The sequence below is a fragment of the Salmo salar genome, chromosome 24, assembly GCF_965601325.2.
Source record: "Salmo salar chromosome 24, fSalSal1, whole genome shotgun sequence".
Classification (NCBI taxonomy): domain Eukaryota; kingdom Metazoa; phylum Chordata; class Actinopteri; order Salmoniformes; family Salmonidae; genus Salmo; species Salmo salar.
The window spans coordinates 20,396,118-20,408,994 of NC_138314.1; the positions used below are offsets into that span (position 1 = coordinate 20,396,118).

The 12,877-nt window shown below is 43.8% G+C and overlaps 1 protein-coding gene across 1 annotated transcript in view; it reads left to right on the plus strand.

Annotated features, from left to right (window-relative positions):
• Positions 1-12,877, plus strand: part of LOC106585622 (phosphatidylinositol transfer protein beta isoform) — a 48,953-nt gene that overhangs the window by 17,931 nt on the left and 18,145 nt on the right. The window contains exons 3-7 of the mRNA XM_014172038.3: positions 4,739-4,884; positions 5,090-5,181; positions 5,423-5,430; positions 5,969-6,043; positions 6,192-6,275. Coding sequence (XP_014027513.3) covers positions 4,739-4,884; positions 5,090-5,181; positions 5,423-5,430; positions 5,969-6,043; positions 6,192-6,275 — 405 coding nt within the window. The remainder of the gene's footprint in view (positions 1-4,738; positions 4,885-5,089; positions 5,182-5,422; positions 5,431-5,968; positions 6,044-6,191; positions 6,276-12,877) is intronic.

Below are 12,877 nucleotides of genomic sequence, written 5' to 3' on the forward strand. Positions count from 1 at the left end.
CCTTTTGAAGATCTTCTTCAATTGGCACTCAAATGTCCCAGAAAAATCACAAATTGACCTTTTTGAATGATAATGTCCTTTATGTTACCCAAAAATGTCCATCTATTTGGAGCGTTTGATTCAGAAATACACCGGTTTCAACTCGCCCAACATGCCTTCAAAGTTTCTAATAAGTTACCTGGAAACTTGGTCCAAACATTTCAAACAATGGTCCTAATCCAACCTCAGGTACCCTAAAACGTAAATAATCAATAAAATTTAAGAAGGAATAAACTGTTTCTAATACCGGATAAAAATAACGAAGTGTTCTCCAGTTCATGCACACCAAAATAGAAGAGTCGGACGGAGCTGCTCTTCCTCCCGGGGAAGGACTGCCCGTTCCATGATCTCGCCATCACGGTTGACAACTCCCTTGTGTCCTCCTCCCAGAGTGCTAAGAACCTTGGCGTGATCCTGGACAACACCCTGTCGTTCTCCACTAACATCAAGGCGGTGACCCGATCCTGTAGGTACATGCTCTACAACATTCGCAGAGTACGACCCTGCCTCACACAGGAAGCGGCGCAGGTCCTAATCCAGGCACTTGTCATCTCCCGTCTGGATTACTGCAACTCGCTGTTGGCTGGGCTCCCTGCCTGTGCCATTAAACCCCTACAACTCATCCAGAACGCCGCAGCCCGTCTGGTGTTCAACCTTCCCAAGTTCTCTCACGTCACTCCGCTCTCTCCACTGGCTTCCAGTTGAAGCTCACATCTGCTACAAGACCATGGTGATTGCCTACGGAGCTGTGAAGGGAACGGCACCTCCATACCTTCAGGCTCTGATCAGGCCCTACACCCAAACAAGGGCACTGCGTTCATCCACCTCTGGCCTGCTGGCCCCCCTACCTCTGAGGAAGCACAGTTCCCGCTCAGCCCAGTCAAAACTGTTCGCTGCTCTGGCACCCCAATGGTGGAACAAGCTCCCTCACGACGCCAGGACAGCGGAGTCAATCACCACCTTCCGGAGACACCTGAAACCCCACCTCTTTAAGGAATACCTAGGATAGGATAAAGTAATCCTTCTAACCCCCCCCCCTCCTTAAAAGATTTAGATGCACTATTGTAAAGTGGTTGTTCCACTGGATATCATAAGGTGAATGCACCAATTTGTACGTCGCTCTGGATAAGAGCGTCTGCTAAATGACTTAAATGTAAATGTAAGAGTCCACCTGGAGTGACACTTACAATGAAGAGGACTACTTCATTTCTCAAAAGAATAACATCGAACAATTTCTAAAGACTGTTGACGTCTTGTGGAAGCCATAGGAACTGCAACCAGGTTCCTAATAGTAAGGGTATCCCATAGAAAACCATTGGAAAATCTTATGACCTCAATTTCTTTTCCCACCTGGATGGTTTGTCCTCGGGATTTTGCCTGCCATATCAGTTCTGTTATACTCAGACATTATTTTAACAGTTTTAGAAACTTTTGTGTTTTCTATCCAAATCTACCAATTATATGCATATCCTAGCCTCTGGGCCTGAGTAACAGGCAGTTTACTTTGGGCACGCTTTTCATCCGGAGGTGAAAATACTGCCCCCTACCCAAGAGAGGTTAATGCAGCTGGTGGCCACACCAGATACTGACTATTACTTTTGATTTTGATCCCCCCCCAGGGACACATTATTCAATTTCTGTTAGTTACATGTCTGTGGAACTTGTTCAGTTTGTCTGTTGAATCTTATGTTCCTACAAATATTTACACATGTTAAGTTTGCTGAAAATAAACGCAGTTGACAGTCAGAGGACGTCTCTTTTTTTAATTATTTTATTTTTTGCAGAGTTTATATTTATTTTCTTTATTTAGTTGCACATGTGACATGCTGGTAGAAATGTGGTAAAAACAGATTTCGGTTGTCCTGCTTTAAAGTCCCAGGCCACTTGGAGTGCTGCCTCTGGATGAGCATTTTGTTTGATTATGGCCTTATACAGCTCGTTGAGTGCTGTCTTAGTGCCAACATTGGTTTGTGGTGGTAAATAGACAGCTTTGAAGAATATAGATAACTCTTGGTAAATGGTGTGGTCTACAGCTTATGAGATACTCATGTGAGCAAAACCTCGGGACTTAATATTAGAGATTGCGCACCAGCTTTTGTGGAGAGACACACACCACCCTCCCGCCTGATCTTACCGGATGCTGCTGTTCTGTCTTACCGACGCACGGAGAACCCAGCTAACTGGTATATTGTCCTTGTTCAGCCATGACTCGGTGAAACATGATATTACAGTTTTTAATGTCCTGTTGATAGGATAGTGTTGAACGGAGCTCATCCAGTTTATTCTCCTGTGATTGCGTGTTCGCCAGTAGAACGGAGGGTATAACTGCCTTATCCACTCGCTGATGCAGTCTCGCCAAGCATCTGGCTCTCCAACCTCTGTAACGGCATCTCCTCTTCATACGAATGACGAGGATTTGGGCCTGGTCCGGGAGGAGCGGTATATCCTTTGCGTCCGACTCATTAAAGGAAAAAGTCCTCGTCCAGTTCGTGGTGAGTAATCGCTGTTCTGATGTCCAGGAGCTTTTTTCGGTTTATTTTCGGTCATAAACAATGGCAAAACATGTACTATTTATTTATTTATTTTAAACCGCACAATTGGTCAGGAGCCCGTAAGACGGCGGCCAATCCCTCTGGCGCCATATCTCAATCTGCTTTGGTAACAGTTGTGTGGATGTGTTTAGCCGACCCAAGGAATAACACACGCGCACCATGATACAACTCCATGGCTTGTGTTTTCCATTGCCATACTTCTATATCGTCCTCACTACAGAGAGAGTTACACAAGGCTGTGCTGTTCTCTCTCGTGTGTGTGGTTACTGTTACGGAACTTTGACTCAGTGTCCTTATATGGCAATGAAGTGCGTGTATGCACAGAGGCCCAGATTATAGTAAAGCCAGAAACTTCCTGGAATGATGAGCTGGGTTCTTGGTCCAGCTGTATGTGGGTGGTTCATTTTATAGGATGACGTGTGATTCTGATGAAAGTGTGCGATCCAGGGTTGGGCTGGTCCACCACAATACAGGTAGATGATAAAAATATCAAAGCAAAAACAATCCTTCCTGCTTTGACAGGCCTAAATCAAACCATGACCTCGGTGTACTGCTCATTTCAATAATAGGCCTGACTTGGCATAGTGGAGAGTTGATCTGATCCAGGCTTAGTATCCACAGTACAAGAACAGCACAAACATCCCTGCAGCATTCTCATCAATGATTTGTTGCATTAATTGCACAAATGTTTATGAACAGTGATTGACTGTAGTTGAGTGCTTTGTTTAAATTCCTTTGTCTAATTTGGGACAATTTGTGTGCATCGTTTAACCCGGGGCTCTGTTTGTTAATGTTCTGTGTGTGTGACTGGCTGTGCTCATGCATGTGAGATTGCCTTTGGCTGTGAAAGGAACCAAAGTTTTGTCCTCTCCAGAGCCCAGAACAGATGAATGACACGGGCAGTAGAACTCGTTTGATCAGTGCTCTGTTCTCTGGACAATTAGCCTGTTTACCACAACGAGCAAGTGTAGGCCAAAGAGACAATGCATACAATAACAGAAAGTTATTGATTGTACAATATTCGTTGCATCAACGTACATTGGATGCATGCATGTGTTTTATAGTCCCTGTAGATGACACTTGCAATCTCTTTGTACACACACACAGTAGCACAGTCAGCCATGTGGACCCTCCAGTGCTGTAGGCCCCCACTGTAGCTGTTTTCACTGCCCCTTAATCCTATTAGAACCAATTAGTAAAGAGTGGCTCTCTGTAGGTCTATTGTGGGGCGGCTAGTAGCATATCTCTACTTTGATAACCATGCATGCTAGAGCTGGGGGGAAACCAAAATGATCAACAACGAGCACTTGCCAAATCAAATTGTATTTGTCACATGCACCAAATACAACAGGTGTAGACTTTACAGTGAAATGCTTACTTACAAGCCCTTAACCAACAATGCAGTTTTAAGAAACTTTTTTTGGTATTAAGAGATGAGAATAACATGATTTAAGGAGCAGCAGTAAATAACAATAGCAGGGCTATATACAGGGGGTACCGGTACAGAGTCAATGTGCGGGGGCACCGGTGTGGAGGTAATTGAGGTAATATGTACATGTAGTTATTAAAGTGACTATGCATATATAATAACAGAGTAGCATCATTGTTCTGTGGGGTGGGCTCAATGCAAATAGTCTGGGTAGCCATTTGATTAGCTGTTCTTATGGCTTGGGGGTAGAAGCTATTTAGGAGCCTCTTGGATCTAGATTTGGTGCTCCGGTACCGCTTGCCGTTTGGTAGCAGATACCTGTCTGACTGTCGCAGGTGTTTTTCTGATATCGTTCATTAGGATAAGTTGCCTATACTGGAGAAATGTGAAGTTTGAAATGAAAGTTTGCAAATATTGGTGACTGTTATTGGGACAATTTGATGGCTACAATCTAGTAGTTTAAAGGATAATAAAATGGTTGTCCATATCACCCAGCTCTGCAGCATGCCCCGCTTGTTCTGGATGATGCTGGACACTGCCATGCTTGTAGTCAAGCTCTTATTCAACATGCTCACCCTCTGTCATATGATATTTGTTTTGGACTGTGTTGATTCCATGAGTTTTTAGTTGCTATCCATGTTGTTGTTACCTTCATGAGAGCAAGTATTTGTTGTATTATATAATGTTGTGTTAACAGTGTGTGTGTTTTGTGTTTCAGTATCAAGTGGGTCAGTTGTACTCTGTAGCAGAGGCCAGTAAGAATGAGACGGGTGGAGGAGAGGGCATTGAGGTCCTTAAGAATGAACCCTATGAGAAGGAGGGCGAGAAAGGACAGTACACACACAAAATCTACCATCTGAAGAGGTAACACACCCCCACACTGTTCCTAGTGCACCATCACTATCTCGCCAGCAGGTGGAAGTGTAGTCATTCTGTGTTACAGTAGGTTTGTAGTATCTTTTTTAAATTTTTTATAGAGGCCTTCAAGACAATGACATTAAGATATCTCATTGTATGACTCAAGTGTGTTTTAGTGTGTGTATCCATCTATATCCCCTCGCTTCCACAGTAAAGTCCCAGCGTTTGTCAAGATGATAGCTCCTGAGGGCTCCCTGGTCTTCCATGAAAAGGCCTGGAATGCTTACCCTTACTGCCGAACCAGTGAGTCCCCTCTTCTTCTGCCTGAACTCTTACCTCTTCTCCCCCCACCTGCACCTTGTGACCACCCAAGCCTTTATTTATTTTTTTACTTTTTTTGAGAAATGGAAACGTTTTAAATTAACTCATTGTTGCTGGAACCAATTTATTATTTACATGAGTTGTATGATTCTTTCTTCTTTTGGGCTTGGATTTCTATCTAACATTTTGTTTTTTGGTCTTCTCATGCTTCGTCTGGATCCAGTTGTAACGGTGAGTAGCCTCAAATGACCCTGTTGTGTTAGATTATCTCACTGTCTGTATGGATGGTAATTGTTTGTGCATGTGTGTATAGTTGGGTAGTTACTTGTTTGTCTGTGTGAATGTGGCATGCGTCAGTTTTCGTGAAGCGAACTTGTCAACAATTATAAAGAATGTAGCAAATAAGCCAAAAATGTTTGTTTTGATTTATTTATGGGGAAATTGTATGGTTTGAATTTACCATGCTATTGCTTCACCAGGTAGTTGTTGAATTCAGGGGTTGGAGGTCCCCCTTGTGGCCTTTACTAGTAATGTAAATCTACTAGGTTTAGAGCTCTCAAACTCAAAAACCTCAGCCAGTTCCACAGATTGTTTTCATAGTTCCCTTCTAATCAGGGACTGATTTAGACCTGGGACACCAGGTGGGTGCAATTAATTATCAGGTTAAACAGAAAACCAGCAGGCTCCTGACCTCATAGGGTAAGAGTTGAATATCTCTCGTTTAGAGGGTTTGTGGATTCAGTAAAGATTTTCAACCTCCTTCCTTCAGAATGAGTATATGAAAGATGACTTCATCATTAAGATTGAGACATGGCACAAACCTGACCTTGGTACAGTAGAAAACGTGAGTACCTTTTTTATATGGCGTTCAAAATTAGATTTACAATTTTCTCTTTTCTAAAAATCTCACTGTAAAGGTCACTGATGACTGTCTGTGAATGTGTCTCCGATGAAGCTTTGCTGTCATGCTCATGCCTGGCTTTGATTGGCAGGTGCACAAGCTGGATGTGCCCACATGGAAGAGTGTGGAGGTGGTTCCCATTGACATCGCAGATGGGGTACAAGTGGCCCCTGCTGTAAGTACTCCTTTCTGATACTGCCGTCATGCCACAGTCCCACATCAATATCAAAATCAAATCAAATGTATTTATATAGCCCTTCTTACATCAGCTGATATCACAAAGTGCTGTACAGAAACCCAGCCTAAAACCCCAAACAGCAAGCAATGCAGGTGTAGAAGCACAGTGGCTAGGAAAAACTCCCTAGAAAGGCCAGAACCTAGGAAGAAACCTAGAGAGGAACCAGGCTATGAGGGGTGGCCAGTCCTCTTCTGGCTGTGCTGGGTGGAGATTATAACGGCACATGGCCTAGATGTTCAAATGTTCATAAATGACCAGCATTGTCAAATAATAATAATCATAGTAGTTGTCGTGGGTGCAACAAGTCAGTAACACAAGAGTAAGTGTCAGTTGGCTTTTTCATAGCCGATCTTTGAGAGTATCTCTACCGCTCCTGCTGTCTCTAGAGAGTTGAAAACAGCAGGTCTGGGACAGGTAGCACATCCGGTGAATAGGTCAGGGTTCCAGAAGGTCTGGGACAACAGGTCTGGGACAGGTAGCACGTCCGGTGAACAGGTCAGGGTTCCATCGCTGCAGGCAGAACAGTTGGAACTGGAGCAGCAGCACGGCCAGGTGAACTGGGGACAGCAAGGAGTCATCAAGCCAGGTAGTCCTGAGGCATGGTCCTAGGGCTCAGCTCCTCCGAGAGAAAGAGAGAATTAGAGAGAGCATATTTAAATTCACACAGGACACCGGATAAGACAGGAGAAATACTCCAGATATAACAGACTGACCCTAGCCCCCCGACACATAAACTACTGAAGCATAGATACTGGAGGCTGAGACAGGAGGGGTCAGGAGACACTGTGGCCCCATCCGATGAAACCCCCGGACAGGGCCAAACAGGTAGGATATAACCCCACCCACTTTGCCAAAGCACAGCCTCCACACCACTGGAGGGATATCTCCAACCACCAACATACCATCCCGGGACAAGGCTGAGTATAGCCCACAAAGATCTCCGCCACGGCACAGACCAAGGGGGGTCACCAACCCAGACAGGAAGACCACGTCAGTGACTCAACCCACTCAAGTGACGCACCCCTCCCAGGGACGGCATGGAAGAACACCAGTAAGCCAGTGACTCAGCCCCCGTAATAGGGGTAGAGGCAGAGAATCCCAGTGGAAAGAGGGGAAACCGGCCAGGCAGAGACAGCAAGGGCGGTTCGTTGCTCCAGCCTTTCCGTTCACCTTCACACCCCTGGGCCAGACTACACTTAATCATAGGACCTACTGAAGAGATATGTCTTCAGTAAAGACTTAGACTTAAAGCCCTGGATAGTACCCTGTTTGGCACCATCATGTGGAGAGACCTGTGCATTGCACAGCAATCTTCCTACTTAGTATAATAATATCTAATCCCATTAGATGTAAGATAAATATAATTTTAGGTCTACTCAGATGGGACAAAAAAACTGCATGCACACGTTCCTTTTAAACGGTTATTGAGAATGTTGTATTCCTTGTCAGCTGCCAGGTGGAACTATGGTGCGTTGTTTTTCCTCTGCAGGTTCTGAAACCCCTCATCAGTATGGTGTTGGAAGCTCTGTAATTATAACTTAATATTGGTATCATTTCTCAGTACATCTTCCTTTCAAATCCATAAGGTTCCTAGTACCAATGCTCATGGTAGTTTATTGCTATTGTTTGGCATGGCATTGCCTCACTTCACTGAGTTTGTGTGTGTGCACGCATTTTGTGCTGTACGAGTGCATGTGGTTATTTGCCCGAGCAGTGTGTGCTTGCGGTAGGTGTCTAACAAGGCGGACGTGTTTGCCTTGCTGGAGGAGTTGTCTGAGGGCCCTATCAGGTTTGTGCCTCAGGCAAGGCTGCAGGGCCTGGCCTGCCAAGGGACCACAGATGAGTTTGTTAGTGTAATTAAGGCTCACGGCGCTCCATACGCCTGGCCCTCTCACACACACTTCCTCAGCGTAAGGCACATCGATTCACAGACCTCATTAGAGCAGCACAGTGTATTGTTATAGTGATGGAGCTTTCAGCATTAAAACAGCCAAATTAGTGTGTGTTTCTTCCATTCTGCTCGTTTGGCTCCCTCCTGTTGGCCGATAGCCCTGAAAAGCAGCTTTTAGCTGCAGGCGCATCATGATTTATTTAAAATTGCTGGGCCTTTGAGCTGTTTGTAATTTGAAAGGCGTTTCATTTTTATTTTTCACAACAGTTTTAAGTTGACTTTAGGGCTGGGCAATATATCAAATTAATTGTAATTTCTGTTTTTGCGTGATATTCTAAATCCTGTATTGCAAGAATCGAGGTTTTATTTTTCGTATTTTTTTGCCTTTATGTCCACTTGTTCTCGTTGTCTTTTTGGAGTACCACATACTGCTAGCAGCATTTTAGCCAAAGACTGTTTATACTAGCTGTCTAGTTTGTTTTATAAATGTGCAATAAGCACATTTGATCAATTCTGAACAAAGTGTACACGCTAGCATGCTGTTCAAACAGAGACAAACAGAAGGGTGTGTTCATAACAATTCAACTGTTCAACCTTGTTAGCTAGCAAATCAGCTAAACTAGAAATATAAAGATTAACTAGCATGTGGGCTTGAGCGATCGTTGATGAGACCAGTGTTAATTTTCTATAGCCTAATGCCTGCTATAAGAAGTTGGTCATTATTAGTGAATGTGCATTATGCACGGTTCTAGTTAAATGTGTAACAAAAAAAGGGCCTTTTCATGGACTTAAAAGCCAGATCAGTGACTATTGCAACAACAACAAAAAAGCAGGTTAAACTTATGGTTGTGGAAGGCCTCTATTTAGGTATAAAATATAAATTCATTAGATTATTGCTGACTGTTCAAAATGCAGTGTAATTTACCTTTAATTCTACAACACTGCTTATTTAGAGAACATTAAAATCGAGATGCAGTATATATCTTGAATTGCCCATAAGTAAAAAAAATAAATAAAAAAATCTAGGTTTGATTTTTAGGTCATATTGCTCAGCCCGTGACGCCTCGCCCTGAGCTCTTTACGATAAATAATGCAACCAGAAGAGGACTGTGAGACCGTTAAGTGTATGCAGTGCTCCCATCTTTCAAAGGTTAGGAGTACCACATGAAATTTAGGACCGTTGATCTATTTGAGAAGAGTGGTTGATTTTTGGGATGAATGAGGTGCAGGAGCTGTCTTTTCCAAGTCGGTCCATTAGACTATGTTCACGGGAATTACCAATTGACATTATGCTAGAGAGACCTCTGAGTATTCACTGTTCAGGGTTTATACACGTTTTGACAGATGGCATTTCATGACTTTTGCATGACTTTTAACCAGATTTCCATGACTAATAATTGGTGGCGTCTATGTAGCCTACATGGAAAAAGTTAGCATAAATGTGCTATTGTAGTAATGCAAACTGGTAAGGGCCCAAAAAGGTGACTTATCAGCTTTAAAATGCTAACTTCTAGTGACTTTTAGGCTGGATCCCTTGTTGAAATGTTTTAACTGTGTACTATTTATACAACGAAGAATATGATCAGTCTGTGTAAAATAGTGGTTCTTGTGAACCTAATAGCAACAAAAATAAAATCTGCCTGTGTACAATCTGTTCTACATTAATGTGCCAGCAGAGCACAACACCCTTTGTTGGTATAATCTATCTCGTTCAGTCAGAGTACACCTGGCATACCTCTTTCTATCCACCTTATTGAACAAGTGAGAAAGAGGGATAGTGTGTGTGGTGTTGCTTTTGACCTCCATAGTGGCATCCAGCTTAAGCCAGGCCCAGCTCCACTTGATCCCTGAATCCACTTGATTAACAAGCAACTCCTCATTTTCACCTAATTCTCTCATTCTGAAAATTAACCACACAGAGGGAAAACATTTAGTTGATAGATAGTAGGTTCGTTAGCTAACTAATTAACATTTCACACGGATAGCCAGGGTCCAGTGAGTAACTAACGTTATAGCATGAGGAACGGCAAGGCTTGATCGAATTCTCAGTTAATACTATAGCTAATTGGTTCCTCGAGCTAACGTTACCTCATCTGATGTTGTAACGTTAGCTATTTAGCTGTCTGACTTTGTTAGCCAGCTAATTTTCACACCATCAACTCAATTATTTGATCAGCTAATGTTGCTGAACATTTCCCTGGCTAGCTAACGGAGAATTCAGCTATTGTAGCAAGATACTTAAGTTCTTGTTCCACCACACTTTCTCCCTCACCTCAAAATTTCCAAATGTTGGTTTGTTTTTCAGTTACAGCTTATGAAGTACGCTTTATCACCTTTGTCTCCAGGCTTCTCACCTACCTCTTCGTTGTCATTCAGGGGACGCAGACTCAAATCTCTAGCCACTTTAATAATTGGATGTAATAAATGTATCTCTATTCACTTTAAACAATGCCACTTTATATAATGTTTACATACCCTACATTACTCATCTCATATGCATATACTGTACTCTGTACAATCTACTGCATCTTGCCTATGCTGCACGGCCATCGCTCATCCATATATTTATATGTACATATTCTTATTCATCCCTTTACACTTGTGTGTGCATAAGGTAGTTGTTGGGAAATTGTTAGATTACTTGTTAGATATTACTGCACTGTCGGAACTAGAAGCACAATCATTTCGCTACACTCGCATTAACATCTGCTAACCATGTGTATGTGACCGATAACATTTGATTTGACGCGCTGCTGCAGTAACTGGCAAACTGTCTGTCCACTCTCCGCTGTCTTTTCAGAGCGCGCGCTGATTCTGTAACAAGCAAGTTGGTTGTCGCTTCTCTCTTCAGTCACGTGCTGCATTCTGTTATGTGAAGGACTGGCTGATCCCAGGCCTGAGCCTTAGATGATACAGCCAGTATTGCTCCAAATGCGCATCACTCGTTCTCTTACAGCCAGTAGTGATCCAACCCCCCCCCCCCCCCCCCCCACAATATAACTTTTCTCATCGGATCTACATGGATCACATAGGTTACCTAGTTTGCATCCCTGGGTATTGACACTAGAAGGCTGCTGGTCTCTGATCCCATGTAGGCCTTCGACCTCCTGCTGTTATGCCCTTGATCAAGGCACTTAACCACTCACAAAGTAGAATAAATGTGCTGTTTAGGCTTCTGTATAAAACACATGGTCAACCCTCCGTTTGTAGGGCTACTGGTTGTTCAGGCTTTTGATCAAGCCTTGAAACACACCGTGTCTGCTTATCAAGGTTCTGTGTGAGCAGCTGATTTTTGCAGCTACGATGTGGTGTGTTAGAGCAGGGCTGGAACAAAAGCCTGCACACCCAGTAGCTCTCCTGGAGGATGGTTGGCCACCCTTAATATAACATATTGCAACACAACTAAATACTTTTGTCTTAATACAATTATTCCCTCATTAAATGAATCAGGGATGATAAGGTAAGCTACTTCAAAGCAAGGTAGCGAAAACATGTATCTATAACCTTAAGGCTAAAACATTATTGTTTCAGGGGAGATCTATGCACAGCATGGAAGTTATTTGTTAATTAGACTTCTTAGAATATTTTTAACGTTGTCGGAGTTACATGGCTAGCCTACTGTTTAGTAAGAGGGGAATACCAGCTTTCCAATAATGGTGTTGTATGTCTCTCAACAGTGCCTGTCGAACAACATAATACTTTAAATTACTAGCGAGATGTCGTGTAGTGAGGCTAGTTATGTTTTGGAACACTGTATTCTGCACATTCAGGCTGGCACATTCTCAATCGGCGCATTCCCTCACAAATTGTCTACTGGCACGTATAGACTGGATTTACAGATGTGAATGCCCACTCTCCATTCCTATTCAATGCAGATCCTGCCTTTTATTCTGCTTTGATCAACCTTTTTTCGACCGGCCACTTTGTTTTGTAGAGGAGCCGGTACGCAGTTCCCAAAAACTTGGAGGTGCCGTTAAGGCGCTCGAGCCCAATTTGAGATACAGCCTTAATGAACAACGGTACAGCAAAGCCTTATCGTACTTGTGTATTATGCTACTAGAGTGTGTGGGTCTACTCTCCTGCTGCACTAGAGAGTTAGTTTGAGCTGTATGTTTGACTGTGGTAGTGAATGGGTTCAGTGCCTGTGTTTTGGTGTATTATTTCAGCTGGGATCTCAGCATTGTGATACACAGTGTGTCACAAGACGTGAGGAAGATGGCCCTGTGTCTGTCTGGGGGAGCAGTCTCTCCTCAGCCTGGCCCTGTGTCTGTCTGGGGGAGCAGTCTCTCCTCAGCCTGGCCCTGTGTCTGTCTGGGGGAGCAGTCTCTCCTCAGCCTGGCCCTGTGTCTGTCTGGGGGAGCAGTCTCTCCTCAGCCTGGCCCGTGCTGTCTGGGGGAGCAGTTATGCATGCCATCAGACACAGGTACACAGTCTTCTACACACACTGGCACCAGTCTGTGCCCTTCTGCCATCTATATTGTCAGCATAGCCATTTGCTGGTGGCATCAACAAGTTCCTACCTAGCTCAGCCCAGCCCAGACAGGGTGCATGGTGGAGGGCACAGGGCTGGGCTTTGGTGCTGCAGCCTGGGGCCGGGGCTGTGGAGGGTAGACCTAGCCTAGGAGACCCTGGCCCCTCTCATGGTAGT